Raw genomic sequence first — 23,359 nt, 5'->3', positions numbered from 1 at the left:
ATAATTTATATATAAATAAGAAGACACATCCACAGTTATGTGTCTGACATTAGCTCTAACATAATAGGCTAGCCTTTATGGTTGCAATCGTAGCTAACTAGTATTTATGGATTGGTTTTTGGTAGCCACGTTGCACTAACTAAATTAGGCCTACATTATCATAATATTGTAATATCTCTTCTGAAACAGTGAAATAAAGCACTTATGATCGATATAGTCCAATGGTTTTATGTCTAAATTGAAGAACTAGCCCATGAGTTGGATGCTACACAAACAAGCACAAAACTGTCCAGACCCACAGCGCAACTGTACTAACTATATAGTTAGGTAGCTATGGCATATCCTCACCTCTGTAACATTATTTGTTGTCCTCCGTGTGTCCATACATCTGTATCGCTGGTTGTAGCTGTGTGTCCTTAGGTCCTACTCATGCATGCAGGATAGCATCTGTATGCGTGAACTAGTTTAACTAAAGTAGGCGATCCGTACGCGCTAGCACGACGCCTTTATCTGTCTGCATCTCCCAAAATCACCACTTCGAATGGCACGACATTTTTAAGCATGGCTTTATCACCTAACGTTACTTTAGCTAACCCTAACATGTTTGTGTTTCGCCTACTCCTACTAAACGAAGCATCACCTGTGCATGCATCCCATTTCACCTACTCCTACTAAACGAAGCACCACCTGCGCATGCGTCCTACTAAACGTCCCTCTCAGATCGTCCGTGAGTGAGTGAGTGAGTGACCACAACTTGCCATACATACCCAGCGCCATGCCAGTGGTTTATGAAAATGTTCCAAAGTAAAATTGACATGAAGTTTTTCACAGTGATTTTTACCACCTTGTTATAATGTAACACTGCTTTTGGTAAATGGTAAATGGACTGCATTTATATAGCGCTTTTATCCAAAGCGCTTTACAATTGATGCCTCTCATTCGCCAGAGCAGTTAGAGGTTAGGGGTTAGGTGTCTTGCTCAAGGACACTTCGACATGCCCAGGGCGGGGTTTGAACCGGCAACCCTCCGACTGCTAGACAATCGGTCTTACCTCCTGAGCTATATCGCCCCTATCGCTTTTAATATGGTGCAATGAATGGACCCAAACTATAATGTTATTGCAGGATTCCACTGACCATGAAGTTATGGTCCTGAACATTCCATCGCTATGCAAGTAAGCATTCCTCAGCTGCACTCAGGAATGTTGAGTTTGGTGGGACATTGATGAGACTATTGATGTCCTTGAGTGTCCTTGAAATCACTCCTGAACTACTACATTGTGGTGGAACCTCACACTGGTCAACTGTTGCCCCTCCATCATGAACCACTTTAGAAGCTCATCAAGAAACACTAGGATTTGTTCTGGATGATAGGCACAGATGACTGCATACATGGCACTGGATGGGCCATTTTTAGAATTGCACAGAATGTGATGTTCCCAGCACACTGTCCTGGGACTTCAATTTTAGCTCTCTGACAAACTGCAGTTCTACCAAGTAATCTGCCTTTTCTTAATCATATTACAGCCAGTGTTATCTACAAAACATATTTATATTAGATGGCACTGGGCTCTAGCCCCGTCATCCGCTAATAAAAGCAAACTAAACAGTAAATCAAGTGCAATGTAGTACAACTATATAACATTCACGTGCATTCAGATTGAAAGCAATATAGTTCACTGGTATGTCTTTTGGAATATTGGGATAGCAGGTATACCATCCCGCCAAGTTATGGTGGGGCGGCACTTTTCAGGGTTTCCCACAGAAATAACCACAATAACCACAGGCTTTCAGCCCTTTAAAACATTAATTTCTGTACCTTCTGACCCCATTTCAACAGACAGAGTTCACACACAACTTCATACTTCCGCAAAATAAAGCCTGTTTCTTATGGATTGGTCACAGTCATATAGTAGTCGTTCAAGTGAAAAAAGTACATGTACGCACAACCTCTTTAATGCATTTCAGACACTCGTTTATCACCATACATTACTATGATTTTACAGGTCTGTTTTATATATTGGACAAAGAGCAAACTCATCTTGGTCATGGTTAGTATGCTTTCTGTAGAATAGTCTGTGGTTATGTCAAACTTATTTGACAGAAAGCATATTGTTAAAACATTCAATTAAATAATTTTTGGTCAGTTCTGGTATTGTTATTTTATAATATGCTAATTTTGCTGGGAAATATGTATATGTATGCTATTGTCCAATGTGAAGTGTCTGTTTGCCACAACTGTTGTAAGGTCAGCTAGGTAGCTGAGGAAGAGACCAAAGAGGAGTCCTAGGTACAACTAAGCATATAAAGATGCCGTGTAAACACAAAAGGTGGATCTCAGAAGAGAAAACAGAAAACTGACCAGGAGACCAAGGGTAGACAAGTTGCCAGCTCGGGAGCTTAAATTTAAGGAGACAGCTGATAAGGCACGTCGGATGTCTGTCAAATAAGTGAGTACATATTGATACAGGACTTCTCAAGGGGAGTTTTGTTGGGTTTTTCATGGTGCCAGCCTGTTGGAGTTTGCATTTGTCCACCGTGCCTTTTGTCTCAGCAATTGTTTGTCATATATATAGCTTCAGTGCTAAATGTAAAAAAAAATCATACTGTAAGAATTCACATTCGCATTAGGATAACCGCAATCCACAAGCATTTCTTAAAGGGTTAGTTCGCATTTTTTGACCCGGGTCCGCGGAGCTACTCATCACAAATTCTCCTATGAATCCTGCGTTAACACAACCTCTCAGTCTGATACAAAGAAAATAAATTTAAAAAATAACTAAACAATAACTAAACAATATGAAGTTGCCCAGTTCCCACCATCTACTATCAGTTGTGATTTTGTATGTTAAGCCAAAGACCTTATACCAAGGTATAGGAACATCTAATACATTTTCCCATTTGTCCATAGTCCTGTATGGAAGGGTTGTCCATGCATTTTTCCACAAAAAGTAATCATAAATGCTTTTATTTATTTTATTATTTTTAAGCCATGTAACATTTTTTCATATGTGGCCAACAAACTAATTCTTGGTATACTTCTTTATGAACTGCTCTTTTCCATTTTTGTGGGATGGCTGCAATAAGTTGATTAAACATTTGTAATGAACATAAATTCCCATACAGTTTAACAAATTGTTCCTGGGACAGGATTTAACCTCCTAAATCTTTTTAAACATATTCTCCCAAAATACTGGTTTGCCATCAATCAGAATATTTGAATTGAACCAAAACATTTGTTGTAAAAAATGTTCTGGCTGTTCTGGAGGATAATACTGTAAATGTAACCAACTTTTAATAGTGTCTTTCAGAAATGAAGATAAATTGTGAAATATAGCATTTTCTATTACATTGTAGTGTTTACTTTGTAATTGCATAAACGGAAATAATGCATTATATATTGGATGTACATTCTTGAGTAACCTGCTAGAGAACCAACTTGGATTAGATACAATTTCTGCACTAAAGCTTTCAATGAAAGATTCAATGCCCTTAAATTCAAAAGTTTCAGACCCCCTTGTTCATACTCATTGTATAGAAATACTCGTTTCCCTTATCTGGCTTATTATTCCAAATAAATTTAAATATTTTCTGTTCATATGCTTTAAAAAATGCTTCCCCTGGAGATGGTAGGGACATAAATAAATGGGTAAATTGGGAAACGATCAAAGAATTAATCAAAGTAATTTTACCATATATTGTTCAATACTGTCCCTGCCAGGGTTGGAGTATTTTGTCAACCTTATTAATCCTATTATTAAAATTTATATTTGTAAGATCATTCATATTTTTTGAGATATGAATACCAAGTACGTCAACTGGTCCATCAGTCCATCTAATTGGGAGACTACAGGGTAGAGTAAAATGTGTACCTTTCAATGATCCTATCCTCAATAAAGTACATTTATCGTAATTAGATTTTAAACCTGACAACTTAGAGAAGAAGTCTAAGTCAGTTGTTAGAGCTTGTAGAGTTGAAGCGTATGGGCTTAGTGGAAAATTGGTGTCATCTGCGTACATAGATACTTTTGTGTTCATACCATTCATTTCTAAACCTTTTATATTTACATTAGATCTTATTTTAATTGCCAATATTTCACTTGCTAAGATAAACAAATACTGTGGTAGAGGACAGCCTTGTTTAACTCCTCGTTACAATGGAATACTTTCTGAAAAATGACCATTGTTTATAATCTTACATGCTGAATGAGTGTGCATAATCTTGACCCATTGTATCAATGATTCACCAAAGTTAAAGAATTGCAAACGTGTATTAATATAATCAAGTCGGACTTTGTCAAAGGCTTTCTCAAAATCTGAAATAAATATCAGACCCGGTTTTTTGAGAATCTCATAATATTCAATATTAAAATTTCTAGTAATTGTCGTATATTATCTCCTATGTACCTACGCTGTAGGAACCCAGACTGATCATTGTGGACAATATTGTGGACGTATAAACTTTCTTTATACGGTGAGCTATACATTTTGCCAATATTTTTGCATCACAGCATTGAAGAATAAGGGGCCTCCAGTATGTGAACTGGATCTTTATATTGACCATTTGCATCATGTTTTAAAAGCAAAGAAATTAAACCTAATGTCTGCGTATCTGATAATTCTCCTGTTGCGTATGCATAATTAAAACATGCAAGTAGTGGATCTTTAATTAATTGGTAAAATATCTGATAAACTTACGTTGGGATTCCATCCAGACCTGGTGTTTTACTAGGTTGGAACAAGTTAATTGAATGGAGCTCCTCTTCTGTAATAGGCCCTTCACACAGGCTTTTTTGTATAGTGGTAAGTCTAATTTGGTTTTTTGGAAAAAAGGGTTCAAAAGACACATCGTCAGGTGTAAATTGAAATGAAAAAATATTTTTTTAATAGTTGAATTCTTCTCCTAAGATTTATTTAGTTGAAGTAAATATTACCCCACTATTTGTAATCAATTTCATTATATTTTTTTTGGATGAATTTCTATATTGAAGAATTAAAAAAAAAAAAAAGGATTTTTCTTCCTCCTTAATCCACTTAGCTTTATTTTTGTCATACTATAAGATTTTTCTTGATATAGTCTTTCCAGTTCTTTCTGTTTTCCATCCAAATCATCCAACATGTTAGCAGGTATATTAGTACAGTTGTCAATTTGTTGTGTTAGTATTAGGGATGTGACGGTATACGGTATGACGGTATACTGTAAAATTCAAATATGAAATAGTACTATCATAAAAGTACCATAATACCTTGATAGTAAATCACGTGACAAAAGCTATTTTCATGCGGGGAAATTTTTTTTCCAACCATTACCCTAATAAAATATCTAAATAACCCATATTAAATAATATACTGGAACTGAACTGATGAAAATCTGATCCTAGATCTGTATTTAGAGGCAAAGTCATTTAAAAACACAGGTTGCGTCTTTTCAGCCAATCATTATGCTTGATGCATGACGTGCGTGCCCCCACGGGAGCGAGCAGCCGCACGGCTGCCGTTCTCCCGCTCGTTCTTTCTGATGTAAAATGTAAGTTAGCTTGCTACCTACAAATTACCAGCAATGTTATTTTTTTGGTTTATGTAAAAAACGAGTTAAAAAACTAGCTAAATGAGTGCCGAGGAGTCAGGCGGAAGCAGGGGAGAGGCAAAGAGAAAGTCGTCGGAAGAACTGAGGTTGAAGTTGAACTCACAGACTAGATAGGGCCAGTTATGCACTGAGAGACTTTTTGGGCATTTTGAAAAGAGTATGCTTTCACAAGAACAAACAAATATTGATACAGCATATTAAATACATTGACAGCATAATGTTATGATTCTACACTGATGACTTATATAAACTGTTGTTTCCATGCTGATGAATTGTAACGTTACAGCTCTCAATTATAACAATTACATGTTTGAGCGATTGCGATTTAATTGTAGGCTATTTGACATTATCCTTAGACCAGGCTTTTTAGTGTGAGTCTCATTCATTTGAGTAGGGTCCAGGAAGTTGCCTGCTTCTACGCAGCGTAGGCTATGTGGTGTGCTAATGTTTTTCTCCCCTTTGTGGCTGTTGGTATTTGCACTCAATGGCGGAAGTATGTGAGTAGGCAAGTCAGACAAGGTGTTGCTTACAATAAATATGCTATTTTTGTGAAATTACACATTTACACCTATGGTTTCTCTTTTTTGGCTGTGTACGATAATTTTCTTTAAAATCCGATCCTTTTAAGCCTCTGGTACGATAGTTTAATATTTCCCACCTGGCAATGCTGGCTAGCCAGCTGTTATACATACACGACATTACCGTTTGCAGCCTTTTACTACACTTGCGATCAGGGGTGCGGGAAGACGTTCTAAGTAGGGGGTGCTGCCATCCGAATGTAAAAGTGTGACGTCATTATCATTTTTAAAAAATCAGTTTACCATATTTTACAGAAAGATGCTTAAAGATGACAAACAATGAATGGTATTCGAAATTATGAAAGCGTGTGTTTATTACTTTAACAGAAAGAGATGTACGACATCTCAGGGGCGACATGGCTCAGGAGGTAAGAGCGATTGTCTGGCAGTCGGAGGGTTGCCGGTTCAAACCCCGGCCTGGGCGTGTCGAAGTGTCCTTGAGCAAGACACCTGACACCTAACCCCTAACTGCTCTGGCGAATGAGAGGCATCAATTGTAAAGCGCTTTGGATAAAAGCGCTATATAAATGCAGTCCATTTACCATTACCATGTACAGTCTTATTTTTGTTAAACTGACCCTTGAGTCTTTTAAATACAAGATCAAAAATGCAATCTAGATGCTCCAGAATACTGCGGTTTCACGTAATTCTAACCCAAATCATTCATTGGAACCCATTTTTGGAAATAGTAGCGTTGGCAAAATCATCCCACAATTGCATATCTGAATGAACGAAGGAAAGAAAGAAAGAAAAACAATTGATTGTTTTCTCTAGCTAATGAATCAGAGCTCGACCAAGGCAACGATTGTGTTTTTATTTTGAAAGTGCGTAACCTATATCAACATCATTCCGCATCAAATTTAGCTGGCATCAAGTTGCCTAAACAATTGACGTATTGTTTCCTGTTAGTGAATGGTTCAAAACAATGCAATCTAAGTTAAATACTTACACCACCGTTTTTTCACTCGATTTTAATTATGATGTGGTCTAGTTCTGTTGTAGCTATAATGGTAATAACTCAGCCTACACACACACTGTAACTGAATAAACAAACACTAATGTAAACTGCATGTCGGCAGTGTTATTAACAAACATGTCTTAGTAGGTGCTACATGAGCATCTTCTAACTCGGTCCTGGATGTTTTAGAATTTTTGGCATTGAAAAAATTAGAGATGTGTTTTTGCGCCATGTTGCAGGCTACTTCGTCCGCTTAGCCAACTTGCGTCGTGACTGAAGCGTTTGCAATTGTAACAACTTCCGTAATGACGCCGTCGTGAACCCCGTAGCAAGATCGCCATACCTGTGATCACTAAAAACTAACAAACACATTTTTTTCAACATCTATTTTCTTCCCCAAAGCAAAATGATTTATTATATTGTTTATATATATATATATATATATATATATATATATATATATATATATATATATATATATATATACTTAATGACTAACACTTGCAGCTAGGGGGTGCTGCAGCACCCTCAGCACCCCCCTTCCCGCGCCCCTGCTTGCGATGTCTGATACCGACTGTAATGAAGAATTATATCCCCCCAAAAAGCGAACTCGTTCATCCGTGTGGGCTCACTTTGGATTCATTATTATTATTATTATTAATAATAATAATTACATTTTTAAAAATTCAGGAAAAAGTATTTTTTTTATTTTAAATATGCAATTACAAGGAGTGAACTATTAGGTTGCATTTTTAAAAATTTTTCGATTAAAATGGTTTAAAGAATCTGCCGATCCATAAATAAACAGATCGAGTTGTAATCTTTGTGTGATTTCTTTTTATAGCTTAAAACCTGATATACCGAAAATCGTCATATTGAGTAGTACGATTATCATACCGTGATATTTTCATACCGTCACATCCCTAGTTAGTATTTCAATTTCTCTCATCAATTCTTTCTCCTTAAACATAAAATGCTTGTACTTATGTGAAGAGAATTTTATTGGATGGCCTCTAAAGGCACATTTAAATGCATCCCAAACAACAAGAGAATTTGGCAAAAGAACATCTTTAATAAATTCATTTGTTTTGCTTAAAAATACATAATCTTTTAATAGACTTTGGTTAAATTTCCAGTATCCAGTACCCCTGGGGGAATCGGAAATACTTAAATATAATGCAATAAGCTGATGATCTGATCTTAATCAATCCCCAGTTAGCACCTTATTTACTTTAGGGACAATAGAAAAGGAGATCAAAAAGTAATCAATTCGACTTGCTTGATTTGCCCTCCGCCATGTATATCTAGGTAGGTCTGGATATTTAAGTCTCCATATATCTATAAGGTCGAAGGTGATCATAATATTTAAAATCTCTTTACATGCATGTGGGTGATAGTTTGAAGACTGATTCCCTTTACGATCAAGTGAAGTATTTAAGACTGTATTATAGTCCCCTACCATAATAATATGGTCACTTGTAAGACCTTGTAAATTTTGACTTATCTCAAAAAAGAGATGGCCGTCCTTATTTGGACCATAAAGGTTGATTAAACATATTTCTTTACTCCCAATCATTATATTTAGGATAATCCATCTTCCAAGAAATCTGCAGAGGATGGTAATATTTTAAAATCTAAATAATTCTTAAAAAGTACCATGACTCCTTTTGAATTCTTTAGTCCATGAGAAAACCTAATCAGTCCTCCTCATTCCTTTTGTCAAATATCTTTATCTGCCGGTAATGAATGGGTTGCTTGCAAGCGAAAAATATGATGATCTTTAAACCACGTAAAAATTTCATGTTTTTTCTTTTTATCTTCTAATCCATTACAGTTAAATAACTAGGTATACTCATTTCGTCCACTGACATGACTAAGTGGGTTACTTAAGACTATTAATGAGAACAATGACCATTTTACAATAGTATCTTCTAACATTACACAACATGAACGTCACTATTTTAATTCCTTTGGTTTTGTTCATTTTGCAATTCAGTGCTCCGTAATGAATTATTTCTCCTATAATGTTGTAAATCACTAAGGTTGAAAAATAAGAGACAAACAGGACTAGCTTACGACAGTTAGACAGACATACAGTAACAAGACACCATACAAACATAGACAAAACTACACATAAGGGAATGGTTGGAATGGTTATGAACCAGACAGAACGAGACAAAACAAGACAAAACAAAACAAGAAACAAAACAAATCAAAACAACAAACAATAAAACTGAAGAAAAAGAGAAAAAAGAAAGCAAATTGCCCTTCTTTGGACAGCATGACATTACCCACATGTCCCATAATATTGTAATTATTAGAAATAATAATAAGAATATCCCAAAAACAAGACAGGCAAACCAACCTGCATAGTAATCATCAATACTAACACCAAAAACATAACATCAAAGAAAGTAAGTAAATAACACTAAGACCATAGGGTTCAGTTTAGTGGTCCGTTGCTGGGCCATTGTCATTTTGCTTCTTGGGTAGCCATTCAGTAACAAAAAAAAAATATATATATATACAATGAGTACCATAATTAATTGGACAGTGACACATTTTTTGTTATTTTGGTTCTGTACTCTAGCACTTTGAGTTTGAAAGGATACAATGACAATGAGGTTGAAGTGCAGACTGTCAGCTTTAATTTGAGGGTTTTTCATCCATATCGGATGAACCGTTTAGAAATGACAGCACCTTTTGTACATGGTCCCCCCATTTTAAGGTACTACAAGTATTTGATGAATTGGCTTCACAGATGTGTTTCGTTAGGCAGGTGTATTCATTTGTGTCGGTAGTGAATGCAGAAGAGAGCTGTTGATGTCTAGTCTTGATTCTAGACTTTGCAATTGCCTTTGGAGATTGTTGTTGGGGTGTGACAATATGAGAAAGACAGCAGTGTCGATGCAAATTAAGCTGGCCGTCATAAGGCTCAGAAATGAAAATCAATCAATCAGGAACATTGCAAAAACCCTGGGCATGCCCAAGTCAACAGTTTGGTTCATCATTAACAAGAAAAAAACAACAGGTGAACTCAATTGGGCAACCTGGAGGATCATCATGCTACCACCCATGCTAAACTTAAAGACTCGTATTCACTCAACAGCGCAGATCAAATAGAATCGATGAACTGAAAAGAAGGCTAAAAGCACAGCAGTCGCTTTTCATTGCGCCTACAGCAATAAGCAAGGCAGCTACAGAAACGTCCAGGTTGCCACGTTTTGGCAAGGCTACCGCCTGTTGGCATATGTGGCATATAGTCTTCTCATTCGCTGATGTGAAAAGAAATTCATGCTCCCATTCCGGGTGGAAATAATATGTTTTTGATTTCTTTTTCACCGAACCCTCAGCCATATCGATGTTGTTATGTTAGTTAAGGTGCATTCAGCGTCAATATGTTTATTTTGGCTTCCAAAAGTAAAAATAAAACTACAGGACTAACATGACAAGGTATCTGTAAATGTGAATATTATTTGTTGAATTTAGAAACTAAATATTGTGCATTGAATAGATACTGTAAATATGAATATTATTCATTGAACTGAGACACTAAATATGAATATTGTGCATTGAACAGATTCTGTAAATATGAATATTTTGCATTGAACAGAGGCCTACCGTAAATGTGAATGTTGTGGATTGAACAGATAACTGTGCATAACTGTGCCTTTCTTTGTGTGTATGTATGCACGTACATAGAGCCTGTCGTAACAGAAATTGCTAAAATAAATATGACAGTGAACAGTCTTACTCGTGGTAAGCGGGTTTTAATTGGAAGATATCGGAGTGGTAGATCTCGGCTTGCATTTTGGAATAAGTGATTTTTGGGCTTGAGAAGGTTGGTTACCACTATGCTAGAGCAACGAAGGGGTTTTTGATGCCCGAAAAGTGTAAAATCCTTGACTGGCTATGTCAATCACTGGATCTGTATCCAATTGAACATACATTTTACATGCTGAAGAGGAGACTGAAGGCAAGTCCCCGAAACAAGCAGGAACTGAAGATGGCTGCAGTACAGGCCTGGTAGAGCATCACCAGGGAAGATACCCAGCATCTGGTGATGTCTATGCTTCGCAGACTTCAAGCAGTCATTGCATACAAAGGCTATGCGACCAAAAATTGATTACTTTATTCTACATTATGTTAAACTGTCCAATATTTTTTGAGGCCCGAAAATGGGGGGACTATGTACAAAATGTTCTATAATTTCTAAATGGTTCATCCGATATGTATGAAAATACCCTCAAATTAAAGCTGACAGTCTGCACTTCAACCTCATTGTATCCTTTCAAACTCAAAGTGCTAGAGTACATATATACATATACAGTATATACACATACATACATATACATACATACATACATACACATATACATATATATACATATACAGATACATACATATACATTCCATTCCAGCGATTTTCACTGGCTGCACCTGGGCCATTGTAGGTTTGCTACCTGGGGAGCATAGCCATAAACATCCACAAAGTGCATGGGCCCAATTATTTTCGTATTCTCTAGTACGGCCATATTATGGAAAGGAAAGTGAATACTCACAACCAAATTGTAATATTCGAGTCACGGAAAAGCTGGTTGTTGATGTATAATTTATCCACAATCAGTCATACTTTATTCATTTGATCCCTGTTGCTCTTCATGATCGGGTAGAGCCTCCGTCTCCTCTCAACAATTTCTGGTGGGTACTGCTCGTTCATTGAGAAGTTGTTCCCTTGAGTGCTTTTCCCCTTTCAAGCACAGCCAGTTTCTTTTTGAAGTTCGAGAATTTTGCAATGATAGGACATGTTTTCTGAGTATCCTTCCTTCGTCCAAGTCTATGTACTCTCTCAAAGCCGGTTTCTTCAATTTGCTTGTTGGACATCTTTAATTCGTTCTTCAGGAATTGTTTCAACACACTCTTCCTTGCGAGGTAGGTTTCGTTATCACTTTCTTTTATTCCCATAAATAGAAGGTTATCCCTCATGCTTCTGCATTTGAAGTCTAGCACGTCGACTTTGAGTTGGGTGTTTTGCTGTTCGAGTGTCTCTGTTCTAGTTTGTAGAGTAACCACGCTGTTATGGAGCGTTGCATTCTCTTTCTTTAATTCGTCAATTACAGCATTGGTGTGGAGCACAGCTCTTTTAAGCTCACCCACCTCTTCCATCAGCCCTTCCAGTAAGTCCAGTTTTTGTAGCTGTTTACTCATCAATGTTAACATTTCACGATCAGCTGGAGCCATTGTAGCCACGGGTATTTTGTCGGATCCACTTGAGCTCAGTACATCTCTGTATGACCGTTTGAAGTCTGGTTCACGGCTCATAGTTTGTTGGTATCGGTGGTCAATGAATCTTTCCAGACGTTTCGGTTGCAGCATCACTTTCTGAAGTCTCCAGTGTGATATTTTGGCTATTATAGCTTGGGATTTTAATTATTCAAATTATTCCGGGGAGTAGTCAGCTCAGCCTGCTATCCGGTCGGCCATTTTTTTTGTTACTTTGGTAGTCAGCAGCCTGAAGAAAAATACGTTTCAATGTACTCAAGGCCAAGTTACTTGAAATCATTTAGGAAAAATTGGGTAGCAGCATTTCTTTGGAATACGGCATGTTAAAATTTTGTGAGCTAAGATAGGCAATATTGTTTCTTTTAACTTGGCCAAATTTTTATATCAGTACTTTTAGTGGCAGGCCTAGATTTAGCAAGTGTGAATGACTTTTAGACAGTGCTTTGTATGGGTGAGTAACTTGGCACAAACTTTGAAGACGGGGTTTTTGTCAGATGTACTATAGATTGTACAAATATATCCCTTTAACTGTATGCCATTGCCAGGAGCTTAGCATATAATTTCACACAACACAGTGTATACTTGGATATATTGGTACCACAGTTCCTCAGACACGGTTGCTTTCTAACAGTAGTCAGTATACTTGCTTCATGGTTGCTACATTACTCATCAAAATCCTGTAATTAGTGGCTAAACTGACCGTGGCAATGTTTTCAAAGAAATGTTTTCTGTGTTTTATGTCTTTCAGGCAGAGGGCATTGATTTTAGGGACCATATTTACAATAGCAGTCTCAAGCTCAGTTGTACATTTTGGTTGACAGCCACCAACATTTGGTCTTCACTGAACCCTATAATAGAGAATACAAACTATTTTCCTGTACAGTGTAGCATGATGCAACAGTGTCCAAGCCATCTGTAGGTACAGTAGTTGGTGTATGTTGTCCAACTGGTCTCTGTGGTACACATAATTGAAGCAAGTTTGATATCCTCAGATTTGGTTGAACCTTACGCCTGCAGCATTATCCCCTGCTGTGGGCATTTTTTTGATTAGCCATCTTAGAGAAATTATGCCAGTGTCACCAACTCTCAGTAGTTGCTGAGCTTCATATATGTCTCTTATGTCTGTACCCTCTTTAGACATATACTACTCACAGAGGAACCGAGGCAGAGGCGGAGAAATATGTTTGATAACAACGGAGGAGTTTACTGAAGAGTTTTGCATGTTACATGCATGGCATCACTTGGCATTCTGCTGGAAACAAACTTGATTACCCATAAGGCTTAGCTTTACAATAACAACTATGGTAACTCGCATAGCCCAAAATAACAATGTATGTAGTTCAATACATAACAATAATAATAATAAATAATGTCATTAGATGGTCATGTTAATTTGCATATTTAATTTCTGTAATCAACCATGCTTGATTACAGGATTACCAATTGTCCTTATTTCATCTGTCACATATCTTGTTCTCCATTGACCAACTCTTCCACCTCACCTTCACATACCCCTATTTGTACCTCTTTCAGCTGGATCTCCTATTCCCTCTGCTACTTTGGCATAGGTGACTGACCTAGTGTGTCCCTTTATGTGTGACTTCAGACTGATATCAGATCAAATGCTATGTCCTTCTGCATTTTCACACTCAGCCAATGGCCTAATACTGCTGTAACAGATCTCTTGACTGGTGAAATTTGTACTTATCGGCTGTATTTTGTTTTCGTGTGATAATTGTGTTAGGGAAACCAGAAAACATTGATTCTCAGTGAATATATTTGATGTTGTTATCAATGGGTCACCTCAGTTGTAGTCTTTGTCCACAGTTGCCAACAATGCATACAAACAACTGAGACAATCACCAGCATTTCATTTTCAAGAAGGAACATGGATAAAAGTCTCCATCTATTATTGTTTGCAAGCCAAAAATAAACCTATTGCCCATGTCAATGAGCACAACATTACTGTAAATCTAACAAATAATTTAGCAGTAAATTGAAGTTTGAATTTTCAATAAAGGTCAGCTAGCAAGTCAACTAGCTTCACAGAGGGAGCATAATAAAGATCATATCCTCTATGGTGATTGAAAAAGCATGTTATGTTAGAAGATTTGTGAAATGGCTAACAGAATCAATAGCCTATTTTCAGGCACACTAAATACTGAAAGATTTGATATTGTTCATAGTTGTGGAGGTTTTTGGGTTAAATATGTGCTTGCTGCAGTATTTTCTGACAAATAAATAAATAACTTGCTTGTAATGACTGGTTTATCTGGACAAAAGGAGTGACCTATGTGCAATACTGTATGCATACATTTACATAGAGGCACACCTGGACACAAAAATATGCAAATATCAGTGGTGAACCCAGTGTCATCGGGCCCCTCCCCCCAAACGCATTTGCCTCATCCCTCAAAGTGATGTGACTGTGCGATGCAATTTTTCCCCCCTATAATGCTCGTATTTCGCAAATCAAAATTGTCTATAAAACAAGTGTCACATTAGCGGTTTGCTTCTGGCAGCCAGCCAGTGTGATGATGTAATGTCCCTCTTCCACAATGAAATGGTTAGAATGCTATATAAGGAGCTTAAACTATACTGATGCAGTTGTATTGTCATAAATTTCATTGAGTATCGATAACGCCTTGGGAAACAAGCACGTGTAAACTCAGAAATCGCTGTCCTAGGTGGCCTGTGGTCATGTTGCTACAACTGCATTCCTCTTCATTTTTGAGGCTCAATTAGCCTACACTGCTCCTTAGTGTAAATAACCCAGCCTATACTGCTTCTTAGTGTAAATAACCCAGCCTACACTGTATCTTGGTGTAAAGAGCCCAGCCTACACTGCTTCTTAGTGTAAATAACCCAGCCTACACTATTCCTTGGTATAAATAACCCAGCCTACACTGCTCCTAAAGCTGGCAGTATACTCACTAAGAAGAAAGGACTTCAGGATTGAGAACCACCGGCGAACATGTCCACAAACACTGTTGTCGGAGAACAAGAAAGACATTTTCTAAAAGTTCCGTCGCACACTGCACCGTGAGAACACACAACACCGCGTCTTTTTGTTCTTCAGTTGTTCTCATTACGTCTTTTTGCTCAAAACGTTTGACTTCTTACGAAGTATACTGCCTACTTTAGTGTAAATAACCCTGCGTACACTGCTCCTTAGTGTAAAAACTCAGCCTAAACTGCTACTTAACCTCTTCGCGCAATGACCCTAGTGGTCGGAACGCTGGCATGCCTAGATAGCTCAATTCAGACATTCTGTGCTCCTACAACCAACACAAGTTGGAGTTGGAGTTGGAAAAACAAACTCTGTGTTCTAGCTTTATTAGTAGACGATTCAGGACAACTATGCCGAACACAGAGTTTCTAAGCGCCACTATTGTCGTGCTGGTCGTCCATTTACCAAGCACCCCCTCCCTGCAGTCTCATCTGTTACTACACCCCCATGCATGACACAGTGGACAATAGTGTCTATCTGGGCATATATGAAAACATTATTTACCACTAAAAATTTGTATTTCGTTGTAGCAACAAGATGAAGCCAACAATAGCCGAAGGTATGCCAGTGCAGCTGCTCACTGAACACTGAAATAAACAAGTGGAATTTTTAACCATGTCGTTCTACTGCCAATATCTGCAACTAAATTTGGAATAAATATACAACCTTACCATTGGTTTTATGCGTAGCGATGTCCCTTTTGAGACTGAGTGGTAATATATTGTCATGGACAATCTGTTTGTGAAATATACGCTCATTTCTGTCATTTGTGCTCCTTTTACGGTTTTGTCATCCTTTGTAGTACAATGTGGCTTGATCAACAATGAATCAATCCAATATGTGACAGAATAAGCATTCTAACAATGTATAATATGTCTAATTTTACTTTTTGAATAGCGTTTTATAGCTCAGCGTAACCGAAAGTTTTGTCTCATTATAGCTGCATTACACATTTAGTCTGTGGTAGCAGTAAAAGACGAAATTTTATCGATGACTTTCATAATTTCTTGGAAAATATAATTATTCTTGAGACATTCTGAGCATGGCTAAGGCATATGTTTGCTGATAGACCTAGCTGATATACTGTTTTCTGGACTGAGTTAGAACTGGGTAACGACAACATTGATTCTGTCTCTGTCTCTATCTGCTGAACACAGATAAGATTTAATCTTCCAAATGTAAGTGATATATATTTTGGTTATATGCGTTATTTTTGAGATTGAGTGTCTTTAAATAGGTTAGTGGTATTTTATAATGAGGATATTTCACACTGTAACGTAAGCGTTCGTTGGTTTGCTAAGTTGTGTTTGTGTTTAATGCACCGCATGTGACCTGAACTAGAACATTGCCAAAACGTGGTGGACATTTGAATATTGTTTTAATATCGTCCCATCCCCATACAAGGAAACATTACATACTGCAGTGCACAGAAAAACATACTAGAGTTAGTGATTACACATTTAAGTACTATACCACATTGTGCGATAATGTTTTTGCATTATTTTTAAATCTGATATCAATGTTTCATCTTAAACCTTCATAAGGGGCACATATATGCTTTATAATGGACAAAAAGCATTTTATTCATTTTTGGATAGATTTTGGATATGTCTCTGGACCCCTGGATATTTTAGGCCACTGTATTGACGGAAAGCTTGTAACACGTAAAAATGATGCAACAGTGAGTTTTTTGAGTTAAAACAGTTGATTTGTAGTGAAATACATGATTATGTTGTGATTTACAGCAATACATAATTTTGACATTTTGGATTGATTTGGAGACACTGGGTACACTGCTTACTTTTAGCTTCGTAGATCTTTAGTAGTTCTGCATATCCACACATCGATTTTACGCACTTGTGGTCAAGGAGGTTTTGATCTAGGACATGTATAGTTTAACCTGCTGTATATATGCAATCTCTCAAACTAAAAAAGAGCAAATTCATTTTTGATTTTTTGCCAAGACAATTGCATTTGTGGCACTTTATTTATTCATAAATTATTAATATAAACTAGTTGAAGTATTGTTATTATTGTAAATGATACAAATGTCTTGCTTCATTTAAGCCATGTTTCAAGTCTCTGTGATGCTCACATCTGGAGTTATACATCATGAAACCTATGCACTTGTTGTACGTCGCTCTGGATAAGAGCGTCTGCTAAATGCCTATAATGTAATGTAATGTTATAAAGCTTTAAATAGGGTACCCCCTAAATGGGCAAGGATTGGGAAGATTTGGCATGTGCGCAAAGGTGTTAATGTAAAATAACCCATCCTACACTGCTCCTTAGTGTAAATAACCCAGCATACACTGCTCCTTAGTGTAAATAACCAAGCCTGTACTTCTCCTTAGTGTAAATAACCCTGCATACACTGCTTTTTAGTGTAAATAGCCCAGCCTACACTACTACTTAGTGTAAATAACCCTGTGTACACTGTTTCTTAGTGTAAATAACCCTGTGTAGACTGCTCCTTAGTGTAAATAACCCAGCCTACACTGCTCCATAGTGTAAATAATCCTGCATACACTGCTTCTTCGTGTAAATAACCCTGCATACAGTACTTTTTAGTGTAACCCTGGTGACACTGCTCCTCAGTGCAAACAACCCAGCTTACACTGCTCATTACTGTAAACCACCCAGCCTATACTGCTCCTTAGTGTAAATAACCCAGCATGCACTTCTCCTTAGTGTAAATAACTCTGCATACACTGCTTTTTAGTGTAAATAACCTAGCCGACACTACTTCTTAGTGTAAATAACCCAGCATACACTGCCATTACTGTGAATAACGCTGCCTACACTGCACTTTGAATAATGCCATGCATACTATTATTTAGTTTGAATGTTGCTCCCTACATTGCTCTTTAATTATCATGTAATGGTTCGCCAAATTTACAGTTCTGATTTTACCTTGATTTATGAGCCACAGTTTAGCTTGTATATCATCAGAGATGTCATCAGAGCTAAAGCATGAACAGCTTCTAGCATAATCTTGTGAAATTACATCTGAAATGTGATCTTGTTGACAGATGTCCACTCTTTCTTCCTTTCTAGGACATGGTGGCACAGAAAAACACAGTAAGTACTGAGTCAGTGATATACAGTATATAGTAAGCCCACAGGGTAAGGAAGTGGTCTAATGATTTATTTATTCATGTGGTCTGTTGTTTTTCAGTGTGATTCTCTGGAAAATCTCTCAGTTCAACTTGAGGTCAGAATTTAGCATTTAGCAATTAGTTGTTCTTGTTCAGACGGATTTACAGTGAAAGAAAACGGACATGCATCCACCTGAGTTGTGTGAGCAACAGTGTTAGATCTGACTAATAACACTCCCAGACAGGCTGTGCATGTGCAACATCATTATGCACATATGTAAGTAATTTATGCCAGCCTAGTACCATGATACAAATCATATATTCATTCAGATACATACCATCCACACAAAACTATAGTCTGTTATAACAATCCCTAAGTAATTATGTAAGAAACTGGTGCTGGGAATGAGAATAGTAAATGAGCCAAGAACAGTGGGTGTGTCTTCAGTCTGTGTCTGTAGATGATCCAGTGATTCTGCTGAACAGCTTGGGTAATAAGCCTAGACACTGATGCCTAACATCTGGACATATTATAAGATTATAGTTATAATGGTTATATTTTTTAGCATATGTATAACCATTATGGCTGTGTGTTGTGTGGTATCACGATATTTTGAAATTCTGTTTGAGAGAGATTCCCATTACCATGAAAGCTGGACAGAGGGAGAGACTACAGAGAAATTAAAAACGTTGTTGTTGCTGAAACAGATACTGCAGCTTCACTGTCTGTAGATATGTACAATTTGGAATTGGTTATCATTGAGGCAATTGATGTATGTATGTATGTATATCTATGCATGTTTGTACTTTTGTATTTACATGTGGGAAATGAGCACAACTAATGATCAATCAATCAATTATACAGAACTTTATAATAGTATTGTCACAGTGGGTGAGAAGGTGAGAAGAGGGGTGTCAAACTTTATTAAACACCAGTGTGTATCGACTAGGTTTATTTATTTGCTTTGCTATGATCCCAGGGGTCATTAGAGAACAGAAGCTACTGGTGAACAAAAAAAGGTAGAAATTGGTCAACAAAAAAGGTGGGCAAATTGTAATGGACTGTTGCTCCCAGTCTGTTTTATTTATCAGTAATAAGTTGCATTCATATTCAGACGTGTCAGTCTTTACAACAAGGTCTTTTAGGCAACATAAGTTAAGACCTACCCTATTTTAAAACATTGGATTATAATAGCCGATGTATCATTTTTGTGAATGAAGTGTACACTAACCAGTATTGGATGTTACTTGGGAAATTTATCCATTGGAGATAAATGTTTATGTTTATGATTATTAAACTGTTTTTAAATGTAATGCTACCATGAGAGGCAAGATAAAATTTCTAAATTTGTTCCAACAATCTTTTGCCTCAGCAGTATTATGTTTACAAGCTACCACAAACAGTAGGTGAGCTGTATCAGTAGTTACAAACACTCAATAGAAACACTTGCTTGACGTTTTGGAGGGGATGGATAATTCTCGAATAAGGTCTAACATGGACCTGATTGGGAGTGGGGAACGGGAGGAGGCTCAGAGAAAATAGCTAAACTAACACGGGGCGACATAGCTCAGGAGGTAAGACCGATTGTCTGGCAGTCGGAGGGTTGCCGGTTCAAACCCCGCCCTGGGCATGTCGAAGTGTCCTTGAGCAAGACACCTAACCCCTAACCCCTAACTGCTCTGGTGAATGAGAGGCATCAATTGTAAAGCGCTTTGGATAAAAGCGCTATATAAATGCAGTCCATTTACCATTTACCATTTACACTGCATGAGACTGAGTCTGAGAAAAATCAAGAGATGGAAGAGATACAAGGATTAAAAATTTTTTTTTTTTTTTTTAAACCCAGTATCTTGCAAGTAGTTTCATGATAAAGTATAAACAAGCATTAACAAAAATGGAATTACTACTTATTTCAGAATTTATTTTTTACAAATTATGTCTGACTCATTCATGATTTAAGCAAATTACATTTGTGTGACAAATGTCACCTGTTTTAAAATCCAGTGGAGAAAGAGTTCAAGAGAGGGAACAGGTGCGGACACACAAGCGAACTGATGTGCTGCGTCTAGACGCTTCTTACACGTGACGCCGAGGCCGCTACGCATGTGCTTTAGATGAGACTTCACTCAAAGCAGCGGGATGGGCTTGAAGCTGCTTTCAGCACTGTGGGCTCCTCGTCTGTCCCTCCTGTTGGGAGAGCTTTGGGGCTGCAGGTCAGGATGTGTTTCCAGGGATTGTGCGTCTTGTTAGTAATGGGAGGGACGATGTTGCTGGGGGGACCTATCAGTGGTGAGAGGGGGCTGTCTTCAGGGGCCAGGAGGGCTATCATCAGTTTGGCTTGACAGCTGGTGCTTTGTATCTAAAACATCAGTGGTTTTACATTTAGAGAGGAGAGAGGATGTGCGAAGGTAAACATTCTCACTGTGGGTGGAAACAGAGGAACACTGTGTTTGGTGTGGTAATGCTGAAAGCATACCATTTCATTTACAGTTCCTCAACCCACCTTTGTTGTTTTGTTTTATCATAAAATGTGCCTAATTCAAACAATTATTTCCTATCAACAGCCAATTATTTGCACAGCTGTCGTATGTGGTGTCATAACCTCTGTTCTAGTATTCCCTTAGCTGCTTAAGTAAGGTCATCAAGGTTAAACCTAATCTTCAGCCTCTTTCTGATTTAAAATGGTTTAATCCAGTCTGTGATATCTCTGATGTGTATTTTCCTAAGGTCAGGGACATAGGAGTGAGTTTGACATTGAGGGGACACATTTCCAAACCACCGGCTCTGTAGCCACACTCACCCCTCCCTACACAGAAAAGATACTCCTATAAACTTCCCAAAAACGTTTTAGAATAACAAATTTTGTTCAAGTGTAGAAAGACTGAGATTCACAGATATGCCTTAGCATAGTTATTTTATAATATTTTCAAATAAAAAAATACTCTATAGTATGCCTTTAAAGATTTGGCTCCATTAAATTGGATGATATTTGCTATATCGGGTGGACTTTTTGACTGCACTCCTGCGGAAATGCAGCATGCCTTTCAAAATAAAAGTACATGGTGATTTTGTTTCTCTACAATTATTGGGGGGGAACAATTGAACTGTTTGCAATTTTTGAGTCTTTGCTTGGTTAGTAAGACTTTGTATGATTTATCTCTGAAAGTTTTTTGCTTTTTTGCTGAATATGTTCAGGGCTCCAGACTAACTTTTTACATTGGTTGCACTGGTGCACCTAACTTTTAGGTGCACCAGCACACAATTTAGGTGCTCCCAAAATTTTCCACCTTTTGGCGTCACAATAATACATTTTAAGCGTTACCTTTTTTGTCAGCTCCCATACACATTGGTAATTTCTTAACACATTATGTAAATGATTGTAAACAGGAATAAAGGTGCAGATAAATGTTTTTTCTTTAAATCACAAATCAGCACAAACAAGAAATCGCAATAACCTCAATTGTTTAAAAAATAAACTTAAAAAGTGCTGATGTTTAAAGTGCTTGACAAACTCAAATAAATAAATCAAACTCAAATAACTCAAACAAAAGTGTGCACTGCTCCCGGAGAAGTACAGGGCGCGGTTTCACACATACATGCCATACATGACATTTTTTTCTTCGTAGAATGCGGGTGGGAAATAAAATTACGACTTTATTCTCATAATACTATGACTTTTTTCTCGTAAAATTATGACTTTATTCTCGTAATATTAAGTCTTTATTCTCGTAATATTACGACCTTATTCTCGAAATCTCAGAATTTTTTCCCCCTCAATGTGGCCCTAATACTCCGTCGTAACACACAGAGACAGACCTGCTAAATGTCAGGCGCACCAGTGCGACCAATGAAAATGTTTAGTCGCACTTGACAGATTTTTGGTTGCATGTGCGACCAAAATGGTCGCACTCTGGAGCCTTGATGTTCAGTCAGAGGTAACTAGTCTGTTTCTGTCCTTGATGCGTTATACAGTATGCTGTTTTCTTTGAACCTGTAAAAGATCATGTAGTAGAGGCATCAGGTATTTTTTCTGTTGTCCCAATTGGAGTAGTTGTGCAGATTGTATGAACCCAAAATCTCCCTTCCATACAGCGCATTGCCTACAGCTGCTTGGTGACCCTTTTAATACATTCACTCCCATACTAAAGGTCCCTGATGAACTAGTTGTCAGACCATGGCTGGTAAGGCATGCCAAGAGGAAAGTGCTTTCTTACTTTCCTGACAAGCATTTCTAAAGAAGATTATTCTGCTATTCTTTTTTAAATTTACTGTCAAGGCTTGGCAGTGACTCTCTTACCGAGCCAGGTTCTGCTGTCAAGGTTTGGCAGTGACTCTGTTACCGAGCCAAATTCTGCTGTCACTCATGTTGTATGAACCAGGCCATATGTGTAGAGAGGAAGTTTGCCTTCTGTATCATGGAGCAGGAGACCAGGGGTGTGTATATTGGTCAAACTGCAACACTAACTCATTTATGCAGATATTGAACAGCGCTGGAGTCAGAATAGAGTCTGTTACACACCCTGCGGTTAATTCCAGCTAAGACCATCTTAAGACCAGCTTTGAAATGTACCAGCCTGCAATAACATTTCCAGTTTTAATTCAACTTTAGTGCATATGAATCCAGTTGGGACCATATTGGATTTAACTGAACATTTTACTGTGTGGTCGGGCTGGTTTTAGCTGGTGTTCCAGCCTGGTCTAGCTGGACTGAGCTGGTGTACCAGGCTGATCCAGCTGGTGTACCAGCCCGGTCAAAGTGCCGGGCTGGTTTATGATGGCTTTTGCCACTTCTAGCTGGTCAAAGCTGGTCTCTAGCTGAACAAAGCTGGTCAGAGCTGGTTAAGC

General features: G+C 37.6%; 1 protein-coding gene across 6 annotated transcripts in view; it reads left to right on the top strand.

Moving 5' to 3' along the window:
* map3k15 (mitogen-activated protein kinase kinase kinase 15) overlaps positions 1-23,359 on the top strand; it is a 104,728-nt gene that overhangs the window by 8,428 nt on the left and 72,941 nt on the right. For all 6 annotated transcript variants that reach the window (XM_035414105.1, XM_035414103.1, XM_035414107.1 and 3 more), the window contains exon 3: positions 18,473-18,496. In XM_035414105.1, coding sequence (XP_035269996.1) covers positions 18,473-18,496 — 24 coding nt within the window. The remainder of the gene's footprint in view (positions 1-18,472; positions 18,497-23,359) is intronic.

This window comes from Anguilla anguilla, chromosome 4 (genome assembly GCF_013347855.1).
Source record: "Anguilla anguilla isolate fAngAng1 chromosome 4, fAngAng1.pri, whole genome shotgun sequence".
Lineage (NCBI taxonomy): Eukaryota > Metazoa > Chordata > Actinopteri > Anguilliformes > Anguillidae > Anguilla > Anguilla anguilla.
Note: the sequence above shows the minus strand (reverse complement) of the source record. Positions and strands in the feature narration are given on the sequence as shown.